This window comes from Apis mellifera, linkage group LG12 (genome assembly GCF_003254395.2).
Source record: "Apis mellifera strain DH4 linkage group LG12, Amel_HAv3.1, whole genome shotgun sequence".
NCBI lineage: Eukaryota > Metazoa > Arthropoda > Insecta > Hymenoptera > Apidae > Apis > Apis mellifera.
Genome location: NC_037649.1, coordinates 747,019 through 769,580, shown reverse-complemented (window position 1 = coordinate 769,580; position 22,562 = coordinate 747,019). Strand labels below are relative to the sequence as shown.

The 22,562-nt window shown below is 33.8% G+C and overlaps 2 protein-coding genes across 3 annotated transcripts in view; both read right to left on the bottom strand.

Annotated features, from left to right (window-relative positions):
• Window positions 1-22,562, bottom strand: part of SIFR (SIFamide receptor) — a 75,692-nt gene that overhangs the window by 11,957 nt on the left and 41,173 nt on the right. For both annotated transcript variants that reach the window (XR_003305813.1, NM_001113285.1), the window contains 1 exon segment: window positions 15,246-15,345. Coding sequence is in view for 1 of the 2 variants with exons in the window: in NM_001113285.1 (NP_001106756.1) it covers window positions 15,246-15,345 (100 nt within the window). In the remaining variant the exon portion in view is untranslated.
• LOC107965367 lies at window positions 7,254-9,534 on the bottom strand. The gene is made up of 2 exons (XM_016915561.2): window positions 9,384-9,534; window positions 7,254-8,128 (listed from the first exon to the last, which is right to left on the bottom strand). The coding sequence occupies exons 1-2, from the start codon at window positions 9,393-9,395 to the stop codon at window positions 7,880-7,882; spliced, it is 261 nt and encodes an 86-aa protein (XP_016771050.1). The 5' UTR covers window positions 9,396-9,534; the 3' UTR covers window positions 7,254-7,879.

Genomic DNA, 22,562 nt, shown 5'->3' with positions numbered 1-22,562 from the left:
AACGTTGCAAAATGAACTAATTTCCTACTTTACAATAAAATAAGTGTAACCTTTCTCTGACCAAAATCGAACGTCTCGAAATTTTTAAAACGAGTTGATAAACTAGTTTCTCGACTAACCAGATTAAACCTTATTATACAAAGGAAATGATAAGATCAACTCTTGCATACAGGGTGTCTTACTTCATTATTATTCCCAACAAGTCGAATACCTTTTTTTCGAAAAATACCATTTATAAATACGTGTCGTTCAAAATAAGGTGAAAATAAAGAGGTATCCTTTCGTCGAGAAATTCGTCCAGATCTTACCGGGAGGCTGGGATATAACACCCACGCTGAGAATTACACGGCACAAAGCGTAACCGTTCATTTTTTACGCCTTAATGGAAATCTATATGTTCGCGATTTCGAAATCGGCGCTCGACTCCGTCACGCTTCGACGATCACGAGGCGGTGCGTAAAAGAATGGATATGCAATGGCAAAGCGCCTTTTATACGACGCAGTGGCGATTCCAGCGTTCCCTGCGAAACGAGCCGCCTTACCCAGATAAGGTGCCGTTCCGCGAGAATTTATTAAGCAACCGTGATCGAACTTTTGCGATAAGGAATTTCACCCCGGAAATTACGTCTCTTCCGCCCCCCTCTTTATCGCTTGTAACATTTCAGTCTATCAGAAATCCGTTCGAGAGAATGAAAATTTATGAAAAATATCATCATTAAAAGCTGGTAATTTATAACAATTTCGTTACGTAAAATCGATTATTACGAGAAAGATGATTCGAGTTTTTCATTCTCTTAAACTCATTACCATCCCAAGATCCTCTCCAAAATTCCAGTTTCTCTCGCGATATATACGTATATACACACTGTGTCTCCTTTCAAAGGGATCAGCAGAGTGATCAAAGAAACTCTGCAAGACTCGCCCCTTAATTGAACGGTGCTCGCTCATCCTTGCACACCTCTGTCCAACTCCAATCTGACCCGATCCAGAAACGTCTCGAGTCCATTAACGGAATATGGGCTGGAACAGAGGATCTCGCCTTTTAATCAGAGAGCTTCTCCCGCGTCCTTCGACTCGCGTCCCTCGCTGTCCGCGTTCGAGAGTCCTTCCATAAATCAGCGACTGCCCGATACCGATCTTGCCATCGCCACTTCCGAGTCGCGTGCGTCTCTCGTGTTTATAAGTAGCGATGGGTTCGAACGCGTCGCGAACAACGAACAATCTAGGAAAGTTTCCAAGAATTCGAAAGAATTGGAAAAGTTTGAAGAAGAATTATCAATTTCACTTATATAATCACTTGAATTTTCATATATTTTCCTGTTCCATGAAAATACTAATATTATATTTGATGATGTATTTGAGAAACAGAGTAACAGAGTTATATCTCTTACTTAAAGTTCAATTCTTTAATTTTTATTCTAATATTTCTTAATATTTAATTTAATCAAACATTGAAAAGACTTAGGTTTTAGATAAACAGTTAAAAACTTCTATCACTTGTTCATCGATGCCATCGCTACATTACTTATTATGCAAAAGTTGTTATGCCTTTTGCGCCGAGGAGAAGGATGGAAGAAAAGGAAAGAAAAAAAAGGGGGGAAAAAATCGTTCGATTCGCGGATACGGGATTATCGGGAACGATCAAGGCCTCGGGGAGCCAGAGTGGGGGGGGTGGAACAATGAAGATGACACAGCTTTCGGCGCGTGTATATAAAGAGTTCGATTTCCGTAGAGGCAACAGCAGTATCGATCCGTGTCCATTTCGTGTTTGCGAACGGGAAAGCCGATAAAACGTTTAACATGTTCAAACTGGCAAGTATATCCATCATATATCCTATATATACGCGATTACTTAGTACGTGTACCGTAAAGGGAGGGGATGAGTACGAGGGTGAGAGTACGAGGCACTCGAGGATGCTCGATCTTGTGATTTTTGTTTGCGGAATATCGAAGGATGGGTAGGTTGAACGAGCGTGAGATTTATTAAAATTTTAAAAAAATCGAATCGAAGCATAATTTTTACTCATCGATTATTAAAATGTTATTATATATAAGATCGAAGAATTTGCGATTATTTTTATATACGTAGGATGCTCCTGTTTTTTGATAATTTAAAAAAAAATTAATCAAAGAGTTTTTATATTGTACAGAGAACGTAGATTCATTTGTATAATGCAGTTACGTAAAATGTATCTGTTACCATTCTTGGATATTGACATTCATTTTATGGAAAATTATGGTAATTTTGTTTTTTTATAGTGGTATGAGAAACGAGATTACCAACACTTCATGAATGTTCCATATCGATTCAGCGCTCTATTTTATTCTTTTATTTTATGAAGGCACATTTTGATGAATAGAATATTAATCTAATTAATTAATCTATATGTGTATCTATATTCAGGAAGATGAATAAATTTTAATTTTTATTCAATTATTAATATTTGAAGTAGTTTTAGAGATGCGAGAAAATTATAACGAATGAAGTATATAAGTGATGAAGAAGAAGATACGAGGAAGCAAGTGAAAGTGGATCGTTTAATGTCAGACACGATGTCGATCAAATATAAAAACTTGACGTACGTTTTTACCAATTTAATAAATAATTTTATATACACTTAATTGAAACTATAATTGATTTTCAACATCCTTCGAAATAATTATCAGTTTTCAAAAGTTTTTCTCAATTACTTTTTTTTTTAAACGAGATAAAAATGTTGAAATCTTTTACCTGTCAAAATGGAAGCCCAATTACATTATATCGCGAGAAACATTTCATTTCGAATTTTCACAATTAGCAGATAATTAGATTTGCATAGAATTTGAATTGCGATTGACGCGGAATCGTTTTCAAAACGATTGGTTGCGTTGGAAAGCAAACAACTGCTGTGCTCGATATTCCGTATGTGTGGATAGAATAATTAATGAGATATGTAACTGGATATAATCGCGTTATTAAAGTATACTATAATCGTGTTACGTTCTATTACCTTGATGAGAAGTTTCGTGTTTGAAATTGATGTATAATTTGAAAAGATCTGAAGATCTACAAAGTATATATATATATTTTTTTTTGAAAATGATGTAGAATATTTCTACATTAATTTATAGAATTTATTAGAATATTTCTACTATTTAATTTTTTGATCAATCTTATTATTATACGTTTTTGTTCGTTGAGAATTGTTATCAATTGTCTATCAATCTTTTTTTTTTAAAATGAATTATTCAGATTTATTTATCATTTGTCAATTAAAAGAAACTTTTGAACCTTTCTAATGATTTATGGTAATAATCAGATAAAATCTTCAAATTTAGCAAATTATCCGTCCAAATAATTTCTTCAATATAATTAATAACCATTTCATCTCCAAATTAGCCAATTACTGTTATTTTTACCTCTACAAACGAGCTCAACAATTTATCCTTCTCATAAAATAAAGCTATTTACTTACTTCGTTTGTACTTCACACTTTCATTGAATGGTAAACACGAGGAAACGCAAATAGCAGTTCATTTAACGCAACTACTTCTACAAGTCTCCCGCTAACCTGACCATTATTAATGGAATAATCAATAACTAGGTATCAATCGTATAACGATGCTTGAATAGCTAACTTTGAACAAACTGGAAATTTTATTAGAGACACAAAGTACGTTTACCGTTACGCGTCATCGATTCCTGATATGCACGTGTTTACAAAATGGTAAAATACAAACACTAATTTGTACACACACACACACACACACACACACACACACGAAGATTTATTTGATTCTTTTTCCTTTCTTTCAAGTCCAATTCTGTTACAAAATATTTTAGGACATTGAAAAGAAAAAAGAAAAACTGGAAATTTCTCATTTTTATCATAAGAAAAATGATTTAAAAATTTTCTACTCTATTTTCAATAATCATAAATAATCTACAATACTAAGTATTTCACAATTATTCAATTCCAAGTTTAAATGCTAAAAAAGACACACGAAAATTTTTTCAATTCTAATACAAAATATTTAAGAACATTGAAAAGAAAAGAGAAACTGGAAAAATAATCGAGTATTTCAGAATTATTCAATTCTAAGTTTAAATGCTAAAAAAGACACACACAAATTTTTTTTTAAGTCCAATTCTATTACAAAATATTTTAGGACATTGAAAAGAAAAGAAAAGAAAAACTGGAAAAATAATCTAGTATTTCAGAATTATTCAATTCCAAGTTTAAATGCTAAAAAAGACACATAAATTTTTTTTTCAAGTCCAAAATATAATATATAATAATCATAAATAATCGAGTATTTCATAATTATTCAATTCCAAGTTTAAATGCTAAAAAAGACACACACAAATTTTTTTTTAAGTCCAATTCTATTACAAAATATTTTAGAATATTGAAAAGAAAAGAAAAACTGGAAAAATAATCTAGTATTTCAGAATTATTCAATTCCAAGTTTAAACGCTAAAAAAGACACACACAAATTTTTTTTTAAGTCCAATTCTATTACAAAATATTTTAGGACATTGAAAAGAAAAGAAAAGAAAAACTGGAAAAATAATCGAGTATTTCAGAATTATTCAATTCTAAGTTTAAATGCTAAAAAAGACACACACAAATTTTTTTTTAAGTCCAATTCTATTACAAAATATTTTAGGACATTGAAAAGAAAAGAAAAGAAAAACTGGAAAAATAATCTAGTATTTCAGAATTATTCAATTCCAAGTTTAAATGCTAAAAAAGACACATAAATTTTTTTTTCAAGTCCAAAATATAATATATAATAATCATAAATAATCGAGTATTTCATAATTATTCAATTCCAAGTTTAAATGCTAAAAAAGACACACACAAATTTTTTTTTAAGTCCAATTCTATTACAAAATATTTTAGAATATTGAAAAGAAAAGAAAAACTGGAAAAATAATCTAGTATTTCAGAATTATTCAATTCCAAGTTTAAACGCTAAAAAAGACACACGAAAATTTTTTTAAGTTCAATTCTATTACAAAATATTTTAGAACATTGAAAAGAAAAGAGAAACTAGAAAAATAATCGAGTATTTCAGAATGATTCGAAGCTTAAAAAAGAATCATGGATACAAAAAACTATTAAAAATTCTTTCCAGACACACAGTTACACTAATATACGATATAACTCGACAGATTCTCTTGCTGGCAGTGGCCATCGTGGCAGCACACGCGATACCAGTGCCGCCTGTATTAGCACCCCCATTGGTGTATCCTCCGGCCTACTTCAAGGTGCTACCTCTGCACACCGCGACTCTGCCTCTCTCCTACCCTGTCCACGGCTACAAATGGTACTACCCAGGCTCCGTTTACCTCCATTGACCGGCCACCATTTAGGACCAAGGACCACAAACCTCTTCTTCTTCTCACAAGGGCGACAAGGGCGGGATGAAATAATTTTGTACAGACTCGAAGAATAAACGAATTGCCAATCTCATCGCCTTTTATACACTGGTTGTAAAATCCTCGAGACCAATGTTGAATGCGTGGACGATCGCAAAGAGAATCGACAACAATTTCCTGAAAGGGTGGTGCTCGTAAAACAGGATGTGTCATGCTCGAGGGCCAAGGATTCGGAGACATTTCGGTGGAAGCTCATACGTTTGTCACCCTCATCCGCATGTAACGATGTTGTTTTCTTGGAAAACGTGTTTTGTGACACGTGTAGGGAATCGTTTACGCCATATTTTATTTTTTATTTCGATTGCTTAATCCTTCAACGATTCGAGAATCGAAGAGAATTGAGGAGAAGCTTTCGAGAAAGGCTCCCTCCTCCTAAAGAAAAGACTTAGGTTAGGTTAAGATTATCTTAAAATACAACTTTATATATATAGTTATATCGAGCAAGAAAGAGAAAAGAGATCGTTCGAATCGCCATATTTTACTTCGATTGCTTAATCCTTCAACGATTCAAGAAGAATCGAGAAGCAAGGAGAAGCTTTCGAGAAAGTCTTCTCCTAAAGAAAAGAAGTTAGGTTAAGATTCGTGATTATCTTCGAGCTAAAATACAACTTTATCTATAGTTATATCGAGCAAGAGAGAGAAAAGAGATCGTTCAAATCGTCATATATCCTTCAACGATTCAAGGAGCAGGGAGAAGCTTTCGAGAAAGGCTTCTCCTAAAGAAAAGAAGTTAGGTTAAGATTCGTGATTATCTTCGAGCTAAAATACAACTTTATATATAGTTATATCGAGCAAGAGAAAGAAAAGAGATCGTTCAAATCGTCATATATCCTTCAACGATTCAAGGAGCAGGGAGAAGCTTTCGAGAAAGGCTTCTCCTAAAGAAAAGACTTAAGTTAGGTTAAGATTCGTGATTAGAACTTTATATATATAATTATATCGAGCAAGAAAGAGAAAAGAGATCGTTCGAATCGTCATATTTTATTTTTCACTTCGATTGCATTCGAGGAGAATCGAGGAGTAGGGAGAAGCTTTTGAAAGAGTTAGGTTAGGTTAAGATTAGTGATTATCTTCGAGCTAAAATACAACTTTATATATAGTTATATCGAGCAAGAAAGAGAAAAGAGATCGTTCGAATCGTCATATTTTATTTTTCACTTCGATTGCTTCAACGATTCCATTCGAGGAGAATCGAGGAGCAAGAAAAAGCTTTCGAAAGAGTTAGGTTAGGTTAAGATTAGTGATTATCTTCGAGCTAAAATACAACTTTATATATATAGTTATATCGAGCAAGAAAGAGAAAAAAGATCGTTCGAATCATCATATTTTACTTCGATTGCTTAATCCTTCAACGATTCCGTTCGAGGAGAATCGAGGAGCAGGGAGAAGCTTTCGAAAGAGTTAGGTTAGGTTAAGATTCGTGATTATCTTCGAGCTAAAATACAACTTTATATATATAGTTATATCGAGCAAGAAAGAGAAAAAAGATCGTTCGAATCGTCATATTTTACTTCGATTGCTTAATCCTTCAACGATTCCGTTCGAGGAGCAGGAAGAAGCTTTTGAGAAAGGCTCCTCTTAAAGAAAAGACTTAAGTTACGTTAAGATTATCTTCGAGCTAAAATACAACTTTATATAAACAGTTATATATCGAGCAAGAAAGAGAAAAGAGATCGAATTTCCTTTAAGAGGATTACGAAGGATTTCTGTGAAGGGGTTTGGCGAGAAACAAGAAAAAGACATCCGTCTCCGGTACACTTTTCTTTTTTTTAAATAAAATTTTATTAAAATTCCATATGACCAAAGGGGGGTTGGGGGAGGGGGGTGGGCCTGGATGATCGATGCGTAATAACCGAATCGAGAATTGCGGAAATTTTCAAAAGATCGGACCAATGACGATGCCGAGAAGATGCCGCCGCGTTCGGAAGGGGAAGAGGAGGAGCAGCCGACAGCCGATTCGATTTTCGATCCTCCAGCCGGGGGACGCGCGAGAAAAAGGAAGAACCGGACCGAGTTTCTTCCTCGGATATTTCTGCGAGGAATGCAAAACCACCGTTCCGTTCTTCGTCCTTTCCTCGTTCATCCCCCTAGAGCTCGAGTTCCATCCACGGCTCGACCGATCCATTCTTCGCCATTTCTTCCTTTCCAATTTCTATCATCCTTCCTTTTCTTCTTTTCTTCTTTTCTTCTTCTTCTCCGTACACACGTATATGCGTACACACTTTTTTTTTGGGAGGAGGGATGATTCACGAGGAATTAGATTAGGTTTCTTTTTGGAGAGGTTTTTTTTCTTTTTTTGAGGAGTGTGGAGAGGAGGAGCCTGCCACACGCTCCGACGCGTGTATCTCATCATCTACTCGTGTGTCTTCCAGGGAGGTGGGTTGAGATGGGAGGGGGGGAGGGCTGTCTCGTCGTGACTTGGTGGTTTGTGGTGGTAACGAAGCGCGCGTGTTCCTAATGCAACGGGCCATGGCCGGCGGCGAGCAGGGGCAGGGGGGCGGCGGTCAGCACGGATTTGGTCACGATGGGCGCGGTGCGGATGACGGGTGCCACGGGCTGGGCGATCACGTGGGCGGCGGCCAGAGGCGCAGCGTGGCTCAGTACCAAGGGAGCGGTGATCGGCCCAACTGCATGGTCGGCGATAATACCGGTCAGACCGCCGGGAGCTGCGGTGGCGACGGCCAGGATGGCGGCGAGAACAGCCTGCGGGGAAAAACACCTCTTACACGCGCTCTTCTTCCCGATCTAACCCTTCTCCTTCTCGTCCAAAACCAGTTTTCTTAACTATAGTCTTTGTCCTCGATACTTTGGTCCATTTACAGTCTCGAGTTTATTTGTATTTCGATACTTTGGTCCATTCACAGTCTCGAGTTTGTTTGTATTTCGATACTTTGGTCCATTCACAGTCTCGAGTTTGTTTGTATTTCGATATTTTTCAGGGTCTAATTCGACTCGATCCGATACAAGGATCTTCTTATCTTCTTCGCTAAGCTAATCGTCGTGGAAACGAGGAGGGAAGGGGGTAGTATGGTCCACGGCGTCTCGCGAGATTTTCCCACGGAGGAGGAGGCGTTAATCCCTTACCGAGATTACGGAGAAGGAGGAGGGATCGCGTTTAATGCGGATTCGTTTTGGAAGGAGCTGTTCGAGGATATACTTGGAGCGATGCTCTTGGAAATTCGATACGGCTTTCAACGGATGGTGTTTCAGCAGATGTTACTGTAAATCCACTTTCTTTCTTCCGAGATTAATTTTCGAATCAACAAATATTGATTCTAAAATTAAAATCTTAAAACTAGATCCAAGTTTCCTCTAACGTGGTGGGAGAAAAAAAGAAAAAAGAAAAAACAACTCAATCGAGGCGCGTGACGTAAAGCAAGTGTCGCGAGAGAGCGAGATCGGCACGCGACCGAGGCGAGCACGCGAGATCGAGGGGAGGGGAGGCGAGTGTCCGACATTCCATTTTTACATTTCGAGCGGAGAGCGGTTGGCTAACACAATATGCATGCTCGAGCGGTTTCTCGCTCGCCGATTTTTCTGCGACCAGAAAACGGAAACTTCCATGTGTTGGAAAGGAAAGGTCAGGGCTCGCTGAATGAGACTGAGGCCGATCCTTTTATATCGATCAATGAAGAGCGGAGTGAATGGAAAGAATTTTGCCCGAGTCGATCGTTCCTTCGAAAAAAAATGATTCCTTTGTGATCGAAAATTGTAATCGCGTCGATTTTATTTATCTATTTTAATTATGAAAGGATTGTCAGACGGTATTTTGAAGGGTAAATGAAAATTCAAGGCTAAATTCGCGAATCTATCGAAATTAATTTTCCAATATATCGTTCGTTGAAATTTTAAGTCACAAATTTTAACTTTAAAACAAAAGTATCGAAGGAGCTTCCCTTCTCACAAAGGGAAAAATAAGATAATTATAAAGTAGAATTATAAAAAAAATTCCTCTTACCAACTTGAACATGTTGATTGGGTTGGGAGTGAGTAGCTCGTTTACTTCTCGAAAGTAGATAAGCTTATGCTGGATGTACCGGGCGACGGCCCTTTTATACAAAAGCCGATTTTAAAAAATCGCTATAAATTTGATCACGTGGCCCGCCGTTCGACAGTCTGACGTTATGTGGCGGCCTGTTGAGTCAGCCGGGCCCGAGCGGCCGGGGTGGGGTGGCGTCCGGCCAATCAGCCAGCGTTGTCGCCTCTAAACCGGCCAATCGGACGCTTTCAACCCCTCGCGATCGGTCGCGGGGAATTGGGTTAGGACAGTTTGCGTGGAAACGGCTCGATCGGCCGTGTAAACGATGCGAAAGTGTGGGTGACACACACATACACGCACAACCGGCGGTCGGGGTGAGTGGTAAAGACGCGCGAGCGTTAAGCGTTAAATGCAAACTTATTTCGTGGAGAAGAAGAAGGAAAAAAAGTTCCAAGGTTCTTCTTTCTTATAGAAGAAATTCCTCTTTACTCGAGGAATCGTTCGAGATTTTGATTTCTTCGTCCGCGCGTAATTCGAGATTCTCTTTGAGTTTGTTGTGCTGGACAAGTTGTGTGCCAAGAGAAGAAGAAGAAAAAGTTTATGAATAAATGTATTAAAATGGAAAAATTAATCTAGATCTAGATTTTCAATCTCGTTTTCGCAAGAAAACGCTCTTACTACGTTCTTACTACGTTATTACTACGTTGGTAGAATATATAAATTATTTTCAAGAGTTGTAAGCTTATAAATACATTTTTGGGATTGTTTGAGAATTTTCTGAAAAATTGGAGAAAAGGTATATCAATAACATCTCTACTTTTGTGAAAATTTTGTGGAAGAGAAAGATTTGGTGAAAAAAGATGGTGCAAATATTTGTGCAAAATATATCATTAATTGATCGTCTACAGATATATTGGTTTTGTTTTTATCTAATTTACGTATACTTTGAAGGAAGAAGAAAATTGTATTACTTATGAAATGATTTAAAGCATAACGTTCAAAAAAATATTCAGACATTTATTGTCTCTCACAACGTGTAATTTAAGCGTAAATGAAACTATCTGTAATGATTTTATCCTTCGTTATTACTATGTTAGTAGAACGTATAAATTATTTCTAAGAGTTGTAAGCTTGAAAATAATCATTGAAATATATGGAATTATTTTGTTGAATTATTCTTTTTATCTTTAGAGCATTTTTTTTAAAAACTTGTATTGAATATTTCAAATATCAACAATTTAATCATTATTTGATTAAATTGTAAAAGAGAAAGGACAAAATATATATATATATATATTTGCTCAATGAATAATTCAAATTTACTTATAATTTTTTTTTTTAGTTTCATAATAAATACTGTCTTTAATTATTATTCAATGAAAGTCATATACTAATAGCAAAGTCAATTATTTTTTCTATTCATTGATATTCATCTATACATGTATATTAGTTTATTATTAGTTTATTATTAGTTTAAGATTACACATATATATCTGTAATCATATAACTTCTCGAGAAAAATGAAAAGTATATTTAATAATCAAAAGAAAAACAGAGAAGTTTGTTTCTGACCTTTCATTTTAATAAAATCTACAGGTGGATATATTACATTTGAAGATTCCAACTGGTTCCACAATAAGAAATTCAAACTGATTCTTTTACTTGTATTCAACAAGTTGCAAAGGAAGAAAGTCTTGAACATTGGTAAATTCAAGAGTAAATTTTACCATCTATGTTGATCAAATAATCTCTTACTTTCTTTGTAAGAAAGATGAGTCTTCTTAAACTAAAATATTCTATTTATATCAAGTTCAACAAAAATAAAAGTCAAAGATTCAAACTAAACCAAGTTTAAACATCTATTATTATACTTTCCATTTAGCATTTTGAAAAATGAAGTTTTTCTTATCAAAAATCTTGAAATCTTTTTAACGATAAACTCAAGTATGCGCATAATCAAAATGAAATTCAAAAATATTGCTTCATTTTAAAAGTATTCAGTCGACGACAAAAACTCTCAGAAATACATTATTCTCAACGTATTTGCAAAAGGAGTATCAAATATATTCCTCCTTTAAATCATCTCCTTTTTGTATCTAACAATGAGATAAAAATCGAACAAAATCCGAGCTGGTGAATGATTGCAACCGTTTGATACGATCGTTTATAGAATCTGAGGGAAAAGTAGAGGATTTTTTTACCTTTCTTCTCCATTGTTTCGATGGTGGCTCATGGAGGGCGTTATGAGTCATATGCTCTTGTTGGTTGCAACGTACAGCAACGCGCAAAAGTTTAAATCCGACCAATTTCTCGATTAAATTGTTAATTTAATTATTAAAATACCACAAGATAACACACGCTTATGAAAAAGATTAAACAATTTCCAAAAAAAAAAAAAAAGAAGAAAAATGAATCAACTTTTCAACGTGTGATTCATAAAACGAATAATAAAATACAAGAGTAGACGATAATTCTATCTCCCTTCCTCCTACGTAAAACCATCGAGACACGATAAACGAAGAAGAAAAACCTCGATTCCTGTTTCCTACGTGACAAGACACTTTGCATTCGAGATAAGAAACCCTATGGATAGTTACACGGGATTGCTTAATCATCAGAAAACGTTTGCAAAAACCGACCTTTCACGGTCACTTTAAAGCCGCAAAGTCGTTTAATCCGTGATATAATTTTATCACGAAGCGTATTACTTAATGACTCTGTCGATGGAAAACGTATTAAACGTATTCCAATTTTCTTTTTCTCTCTGATTTAATAAAAGATACGTGATTAAATTTTTCACTTTTACTTTTCGTCGTTGGAACAAGAAACAATAATCTTCTTGCTTTTAATCTTCCATAAATAATCTGTCCATAAATTGGTTATATTATTAGATAGTTATTACGTTGATTACTCATCCCTTTCTTAACAAGTCTATCGGTTTTCTCTTTTCTATTTTTGCCATAATCCTTTAAGAGAGTCTCGAGTAAGAATTTGTACGATTCTTTTAATTCAAGATACTAAAAAAAAAAAAATATATATATATGAATAATACATTCAATTATAATTTTCCAAAATTTCATCGATACACGGGTTAAACGAATATATTCGAAAAATTCGAATCGAAATCAATTCCTATTTGCGGTAATCTGAACGTTACACCTCTCGTTACGTGTCATAACCACGCACGTCGTGTACAATCCAGATTATTCGTTCTCTTTACCGTGTTAAGATCAGATTCAACGTGCACGTGTAACAAGTGTAACGAGAGCTATCGTGTGTCGACCACACGGAAGTCTGAGTTCGATGGACATGAAATATCTCGGTTGGTTACTCGATAAACTCGAACAGAGCTCTCCCTCTGTCGTTCCTTCTTATTACATGCGATAAAAGTATCCGAAATATTCCTTAATATTCATCGAATTCTTGGATACAAAGAAAGAATGATGTGAAACTTTGTTCCAACATCGAGTTACGTTTATGAATTAGAGAAACGGAGAGAGAGAGTTTTCGTTTCCAAGAGGAAAAGGTTTAAGAGGGAGGAAATGGTTGGCAGAAACGACACCAGGATTGGCGAACGATGCCAAACGTTTTCCGTTTTCGAGACGCGAAGGGGAGGGCCTCGAGCGTTGAAAACAGAATTCTATTCGCGGGATGCCTGCCGTTCCTTTTGTCTACGATATCGGTGCTGGCAACAGGCCATTCGGATCGCGGAGACCGATACGATATAGGCAAGGGTTATATAGGTGGATTTTATTTAATTGGGAAAGATCGAGAATCGTGAAATCGTGGACGTTTTAAAATGGGACGTGCCTCCGCGATTTTATCGCGTTATGAAAATGCGAGAGAAATTGTGAGAAATAAGAAAAAAGTAAGAAGAAATCTTTGGTATTGATTCGAGAATAAATTAAAGAATTAGAGAAAGAAAAATTAGGAAAGAAAAGATCTTAAAGAAGAATTAAGATCAATGTAAATTAATTTCAATAGAAATAGAATTTTAACAATATGCACTATTTTAAAGATTCTTTTTAAAGAAAATTTTACTATTTTATTATTTAAATTCACTATTTCAAAGAAAAGATTTCCATTTCTTTGGACGAGCATAAAATATGAATCACTTGTCGTCCAGAAACACGAGGTCAAAGATCTGTGGAAATCGTATCATATTTGACAACTTTTAATCGAATACGTTTTTTTATGATAATTTGCATAAATTTGAAATAAATCTTGGATATAATGTAACGAATCGTGAATAATAATAAAATTAGACGTAGTGTCATCACGATTGTCCGATCATTGAAGATTTTCCAACGCGATAAACGTATTTCTATCAAATCTTATCGGATCATCGAGTAATTAGAGGATTAACGATGAAAGATCGAGTAGAAAGAGGTTAAATCAGATATGAATTTTTATGAAACGGTGCATATGTTCATGTTTACATCATGTTTATACGATAGGTAATTTTATAACCGCGTTGTGAAATTCTTTAAAGCTTAGAATTCCATTGATATTTTCTCATATGGGTATTATTATTATATACCCTTTCATTTTTGCAATTATTATCCCATTACTTGCTTCTATAATCCATTTTTTATTATTTCTCATATCTGTCACATAGCAATTACTCTTCTTTTTCTCAGCTTTTTTTCACGTATGAATATATCACTCTTTTTCCTCCTCACAACATCAATCTGATTTTATAATCTGAGTACAAGAATAATAATAAATTTAAAAAATTTATGCATTCTTGATAAATTTTATAATTTCCACTCTTCAAATCTCTCAAGAAATGATATCTATTATCTCTAATTTGTGCAAGAAAATTGTTTAAATTTGTTGAATTTTAGAAAACTCAAAATATAAATTATTATATTATATAGAGAATTTGAAATTTTTTCTAAAAATAATTCTAAAGAAAAACCGGGCCTCCAGAACGGAATAATTAACAAAACTCTCTGTTAATTAAATATACAATGATTTCACTTTCTTAACGAATATCATTCATGCGGTACACTTTTGCACGCAAATTATTATTATTATGCTGATGAAAATATCGTTTACGAGCGGTTGGAATGCCATACGATGTTGGTACGTGTAATTGTTAGCTACGTGCTATGCAGGTGAGGAATAAATGTGTCAGGGAAGAATATGCATTTAATGCGTGACGTGTCGTGAGCGGCTCTCTGATTTCGCAATACACGCATAATAATATTTTCATATTCGTCTCGTTTCTCGTTTCTCCTTCTCACAATCGATGCGAACAAACGATCAACATTTCCTCTCAATTGGAAGAAGAGACAGGTGAGTTTAATAATTTGAATTGATTTTTAATAAAATCTTTCGTCGATTTTTCTCTCAAAATTTGTATCACTTTTCCTTTCTTCATTCGCAAAGTTCAAATAAAATTTCTCTATCCTTCCTCGATCTCATTTTGGAAATGGAACAAACTTGTCATTCGCGTCAACTATAATAAATAACAAATGATTCTTATTTATTTCCTTGCCATCGCGATAAATCACGAACAACCCCCAAGTTATTCCTTAAAGATAAGACGAGGCGAGAAGCACAAGGGATGGAAAACACTTCTTTTCTGGAAATCAAAATACACGTTTAATAAAAAAAAAATGAGTTTAAAAAATTAAAATAAAATTATACGTTTTATAAAATATAAATTTTGTATCCGATTCACATTCGTGTCGAACCCATCGCTAGCTATAAAATAAAACAACAATTAGGAAGCAATTTCTGGAATGACTGTGCACGTTCCGTTTGGAACTGTCGAGCGAGTGTCTGGGCGAACATTGATGAAATCATTCTTTGAGAAGTTCATGTACCACATACCTGTCCAGGGAAACCGCAACAAGGCTGTAGACAGAGGCCGCCACGGATACGCCCTGTATATAAGCGACAGCTTTACACATGAACCATCCCAGCAACCATGCTAAAACATACAAGTTCATTGTTTAACGTTTTCAAGTCGGACGGAGGATGAGGTGGATGTTGACTCTATCCTCTTTCAATTGCCTTCTTACTTAAATATTAATCTCTAACGCGAATAAAATAGAAAGAGATCGATGTATTTAATTTATTTGTACATCTTAATTTCATGCTATGAATGTAAAATTGTTTTTTTCTTTTTTCTTTTTTTTTAAACACTGAATTCAAAAAAGGAATTTATACAAAATATATATATACATAGAAAAGTGTATCAATATTTATGAATATCGAAAGATGTTAATTCCTTAAGAATTATTATTTCATTTATGTATAAATTTGTTATGTAATGGTACGATCGTTAAAGAAATTATGAAAGGGGTTTATTAATTAACAATTTTTAATTTTTAAGATTCGAGAAGAAACTTTTCTCCCTTTTTTCCTCCCATAATGAGACGAAAAGAGGGACTTAAGGGGAAGTTCTTGAAATAATATTGTGCAATTATTAGATACGATAGTGCACCGTTCAGCACATGGATAAATACTCGTACTCATTATTATTATGCAAGTGTTTCAGTTGATCTGCATTTAAAAACCAGTTTCCTCGAGCAATTAACATTAAAATCTAACGTTGCTGACTCACATTTCGAATTTGCAAATGCTATTTTTTAAAAATTGCTTGGAAAATGGAAAATTGTTGCAAGAAAGAATAGGACAAAAATCTAAGCCTCGTTTGAGATAATTCCACAGTCTTTACAAAACATCATTGACAATAAAACGACGAGATTTCTGCCATTCTCTGTTATTTCTAAATGAAAAAAAAGAAAAAAAAAAGAACTCGTCCATACAACGGATATCTGTAAATTACTTTGCAATAATGTATTAGTCTTAGAAATCCATCATCTGAATTCAATCCAAAATTTCCTTTTTTATTTTCAGGTTTATTTTCGTAATAATATACCAATGATTGTACAATAATTTTTTAAAATATCTTTCCACTCAATTTCCGAGTCTCAGAATCTTCGATATTCAATAATTTCGAAGGATCCAATCAAAAACTCCCTTCTTTATTTGTAAATTGGACTGCAATATCAATTGTATCATACATAATAATAAGTTTTTATAATAAACCTCACCACAATCTCTCAAAGTCTCAGAATTTTCAATATTCAATAATTTCGAAGGATTCAATCAAAAACTCCCTTCTTTATTTGTAAATTGGACTGCAATAACATATCGTACGATTGTATCGTACACACCAAATAATAATTTTACAATAAACCTCACCACAATCTCTCAAAGTCTCAGAATCTTCAAATAATTTCAATCCATCATTTTCTATCCGGACGGATGAAAATCCAAAATTTCCTTTTCTTTTTTTTTTTTTCGAAAACTTGAGTTAGTCGACAAGTTTCAGCCGATTGCACGGCCCGAAAGTACGCACAATCGTGCGCGAAGTGAAGGGTAGGCCTTGTAGAAAGGAACTTCCCGTAGGCCGTATATCAGCCGTTCAGCTGGATAATTATTTATTCCATCGAACACGAAGCCGTAAGTGGTGGCCGCCTGCGTCGAAATCCATTCCCGCGGAATAATAATTCCCATTCGTTCGTTACTTTTTCTCTCTCTTTCTCTCTCTCTAGCATATATCTCTCGCTTATTTCACGCTCCTCGATCACACGCGTTGCTCGGAAACAGAGAGAGGGAGGAGAAGAGAAAAAGATATTGGAAAATATCGTCCGTGGATATGCACGTGTTTCTGTCTTTTCCTCCCCCTTTTTCCTGCACGAGACAAAGGAGGTGATAGATGGATAGGACGAGTCGTGAGATTAATATTCGATCAAAGGAGCGATTGTTCGTGAATGGAAATTGATCACGAGGGGGAGGGTAAAAGGTTGAGGTGCATCACTTTATCGTTTGCTCTTCTGATTTTCTTCTGTATTTTGTTAGGCAGAGGAGATGATTCCACGCGAGAAGGAATAAAGTATGGAATAAAATTTGCGAATGGATTAAGCTTGGAGGTACAATTTCGAATGTTACTGTTGCTTGGATGATTATTCTATTTAAAATAAAAATGTTTAATAACGAAATTTAATCTTTGAGAAAGAAGATTTAATTTTCTTTTTTAAATATTATATAACTTTTTAATCTGATATATTGAAATATAATATTTGGAGAAGGAAGCAAATGAATGTGATTTGAACGAAATTTATTTGGTATATTTAAAAAAAAAAAGAAGAAAGAAGAAAATGATAATGTCGAAGTTGAGAGAGGAAAAATCGTATCGTGAGATTTTTTTCTGTTTTTTTCGTTTGGAACGGTTTATCGAAACATAGTGGAATGGATTCTTGTACTAGATGAAAGCTTTTTGTCGTCGATTTTTGTGTGAAAGGTAAATTGTCAGGGAGGGGAAAACTTTGTCGTGAAAATTTCCACGAGAAACGAGAAACGTTGTTGACAATTATATTTCAACTTTTTACCATTCACTTCTACGTTCTTTATTTCTCTGCGAATAATCTAATTTCGAAAAATCAATGTTACAAGTATAATTTTATTTACAAAAATTACCGATCTCTTTATTCAACATTCTTATTTCAACGATTATATTAATCACTATTGATTTTTAATTATTATTATTATTATCTCAAACAAACATTATTTTTCATTTTCACAGATCATCCCTCCAAGTGTTCAACCCTATTGTAACGAAACAACGTATAATTTCCCTGCAAATATTTCAATACATCCCTCATCTTTCAATTCTCTAATAGCTTCACTTCGAAAAGAAGGGGAAAGAAAGAACACGAGAAAGTAGATTTCGAAAAGGGGATGGAAATCTCTCGAAAGGTGCAAACATTTCTACACACATCTCGAGGGGAAGAAAGAGGAGTATCTATCGGCCATTTTTCTTCAAAATATATCGACAGGCCTTTAAACGAAGCCTCGAAGATGTCGAAGAACGAAAGTTACTGAGAAAAAACCTATGAAATTGGCCGGTTGCTCGAAATCAATCGACATCCTCCAACTTTTCCACTGAATAAATCTGCGCGCCACCAGAATTCCAACTTGGAGAAGTTGTTTTCGTCCCATTCCTCCCCCTCCTCGTGAATTTTAAATGCGCAATTCGCGCTTGTTTCGCCGATTTTTTTTATCATGCGTAGGTGGTTTATGCAAATTTGAAATATTATTAAATGCGGGAATTGGATAATTATCCTTCGAATGTTTTCTTTTTCCACTTTGTGCATTTAAACGTACAAACTTCGATGGATTAATAACTGAAAAACTTGGAATATTTCCTTAATAGTTACTTAATAGAAACTGGTTATCATTCAATAAATATTTCGTTGAGATTGATATTAACACTTCTTTTTCAAGAATTTTTGCTTTGGAATCGTTTCCAACTCGTTCTGAAATGTTATTTTGACGAAACAATCGGAACAAATTTTGTTGACTAAGTTGATTAAATTACTCAAGATCTTAAAATTATTCTTTGCAATGATGATACAAACAGAGAGAATTATTTCTATTTCTGACTCAACGATATAATTAAATGTGTCATTTATAAAATCCTGATCACCTTTTATATTTAACACATAAATTAAGAACCATCTCAATTTACACTCTAAACATCAAAACTATCAATCAGGACCAATATTTCATTAAACTTAACGAGGTGAAAGATTTAATTAAACTGTCAGAGTGCAAGCAGTGAATTCTACCATACAGCTTCGAGATGAAGAAAAAATCTAAATTACATTGATTCAATAATAAAATATAATTTACAATAAGATGAATAATAAAATTCGGTTAGCATTGGAAGAAAGGCTGATGAAGGTTTTTTTACGGGCATTCCTCGAGTTATTAACGCGGCCATTACACGTTAAATATCGTTGCAAGTAATGGGCCAACTCCAGAACCACGGTCAGAGATACAATCGAAAAAATGTTATTACGACATGGCGTCTTAATTGCCATTCGTTCCGTTACATTATATATAATTCTGTGCTTGGATTTTTTTTCATTTTCTTCTTTTTTTTCTCTCTATCTATGCACGTAATATATATAATATGATTTGATAAGTTGAAACGGCTGGTATTTGAATAAGAAAGTGTGTAGGAACAGGTTTTGTGAAACTAATTGTTATGACATTTAATATTCTTGTACATGGATAATGTAATTATTAATTAATAATTATATATATATGTACTAGTATTATTTTTGACGAGTCAGTTGTTTGCAGATGTTTGTAGAATAGTTGAAATCTTAAGGCAAGTTTCTAATTAAATTCCTTGTAGATTAAATTAAGGTTGATTCAAATAAGTTCTAGAGTAAAATATGATTTTGAATACTTTCTCTTTACAAAGTATTGGTTAAAATTATTCAATGTATTCATTTAGATTTGATTCTTCATTTTTTGATATGAAAGAATTTTTCTTAAGGTCACATAAATTATATTTTTCCATAAAGTGGTTCAATACAGTAGTTCAAATCGACGATTTTTCCACCAAATTTCAATGATTCTTCAATTTAATTTGATAATATATATTCTCTGTCATTCATTCTGTTTGTTATTGTTTATTCACATTCAATTATTTCCAAAAAAAATTTACAGTATGTATAAAGACAAAGATTGTAAATATTCAAGAAAAATTCAGTTATCTTATTCTGAAATTGGAATTTTTGAAATTATAAAAAGTAAACCATTGAAACAAATGTTGAAACTTGTTTTATTATTCTTGTATACGACGTTCATTTTTCTCGTGCAACACGTATATATTTTATAAAACATATTGCTTACATGTGTACCAACTTGTCAGCTTTGTGAATTAGTATTAAAATTTCAATTCAATAAAAAGAAAGAGTTGAGACATTTAAAAATTAGGCTTACTACAAAACATTTTTATCATTGTTACTTCAAAATTTATTTTAAGATTACCTTACAATATTTATTATTGCTAGTTTAAAATAACTTTCGATAATTAAATAATAAATAATTTTCTTATATATTGATTAATTAATCATATTTATTATTCAGTATTTGACTACTTTCTGTCCAAAATATCACTTTAGAATTTATATAATAATTGACTTGCTGTACAAATTCTTTCTTCGTTGTTATATCTTAAGAAATAGTTGAAATAGTTTAAACTTTCTATTTAAATTTTACAGATTTCAAATATTAGCACATATTGGACCAAAAGTATATGCCTCTTAAAATTCTCGATAACACTTTTCACCCAATCCCAACAATGTTATTTCGTGTTATCAATCTTTAAAACTTTTCCATTTTATAATTACTCTTTGCATATTTTCCGCGTACAAGAATCGCGTATAAAATCGATGGAGAAAGATTGGCAATTACGAAGAATGTGATTACCGGTCATGAATTTCAATACTCGTTCCCCAGTGTTCTATTTCACCCGTTTTTGACAGCTCGTCTGACTGATCGATCCTGCTCCCCGCGTTACGTGTTTCAGGGATGGATGGATAAACGAATCAAACGTTGAAACGAGCGTTACAGTGGCTGCTTTGTTTCCCGCTGTTAAAAATCGATCGCGGAGGGGAAATTTTTGCGATTAAAAATTGCGAATTTTTGCGGAGAAATTTTATACAACATAAACGTTCGATCGATACGTTTGAATGATGGAAGAAAATTTTTTAAAATTTAAAAGTTTTTTTTAAATACAAGATTAATTAATTCATTCCTGAATAGGAATGGGAATAAATGGCTAAGAGAAGTATTTCAACGTTCTTATCAATATTTGTATTATTTTATTTATCTGTTTCACTTATTCGCTTTTAAATATTAATCATTGCGATATGTTTAATAAACGATTTAGATTTGATTGTATTCGATCCCGATTTCAATCTGTGTAACGGATTAATTAGGACGAAACGAAAATGTAATAATTGGCAATAATTTATTATCTTGTATGTATTCTTTCCCTTGATAAGTATTTTTTTTAAATTATTATAAAGCAAACGACGCTTTAAATGTATAAATATTAAAACTCCGTTAATTTCAATTTTATATTCCAATTTATAAAATCGAATTAAAATCATTGTATTTCGAGGTTAGAATTAAAGAGACCAGGTTCAAATGTGCTCGTTATACGTGTAAATATTAAGCGTAAATGTAAATATAAAATATAATTCCCTTTCACTGAAAACATTCTAACGAGACACACTGATTTCCTTTTTTATTTCGTATAACAGAATGCTGCGGTGATTTATCGAAACATTGCTCGATATATGTATACGTTATTGCGCTATAAATATGTCAAAATATCAAAATAAAGAATCAAGAAAACTTATTTGGTTGCAAAATATCGATTTAACTCACCACCTTTGAATAGATATATCGTTTCGAGTTCTATTCGATTATTTCGTTACGTTAAACCCTTCTTTTATATTCGAATTATCATCGTCGATTAAAAAGTTGCACGAATTTTTTTTCTCTTGAAAATCGGTATTTCATTCGACGAATACTTTTCAGGATTTCGTGAAATTTTTTAACGAGTATTCATTTATCATTACGAATAAAAATTTGTTTAAAAACAATTCGTTTATCCTTTCAGTTTGCGAAAAATTAAATTTCTATTTATTATCCCGAAAAAACTATCGCAATTTCGAAAGAATACCAATTAAAAACTAGCCAGTGCAAACTACAAATACAAATCCAATTACATTTTGTCGTTAAATTTTCATCAATTAATTCAAATTAATTTTCACTTCCCAGAGAGAGAGAGAGAGAGAGAGAGAGAGAGAGAGAGAGAGAGAGGAAAAAGTTTCAAGGTCCACGAACACATTTCGAAGCTGTTTCGAGGTTTCGAGCGTCGCATCCAGCAGCAATAATGTTTAATCACTCGAACTCGTTCGTTTTCACGTTCGATCGTACGCTTCGAATTCCGATTGTGCTCGGCCCCGATGCTAAGCGGATAATGCCTGCTTGTACATTATCGTTTCCCCCTCGTTTGCAACTCGTGCAGCCCGTCAAAATCCCCCCGTCCAATTACAAGAGCTACCAATCAAACGGAAAATCAAAACGATTAGAGCGTTAACCTTGGTCGGTAACAACGGGACCGCGCACAGCGGCAGAGCTTGCCCCGATTCGCAATTGGCGAACGTTCTCCGGGCCAGAAAAAATGATTAACGCGCGCGCGGCCGTGCCGCTCCTCTTAATTGGGAAAACTCTAACTGTTAATTGCTATCTTAATTCCAGCCGTCG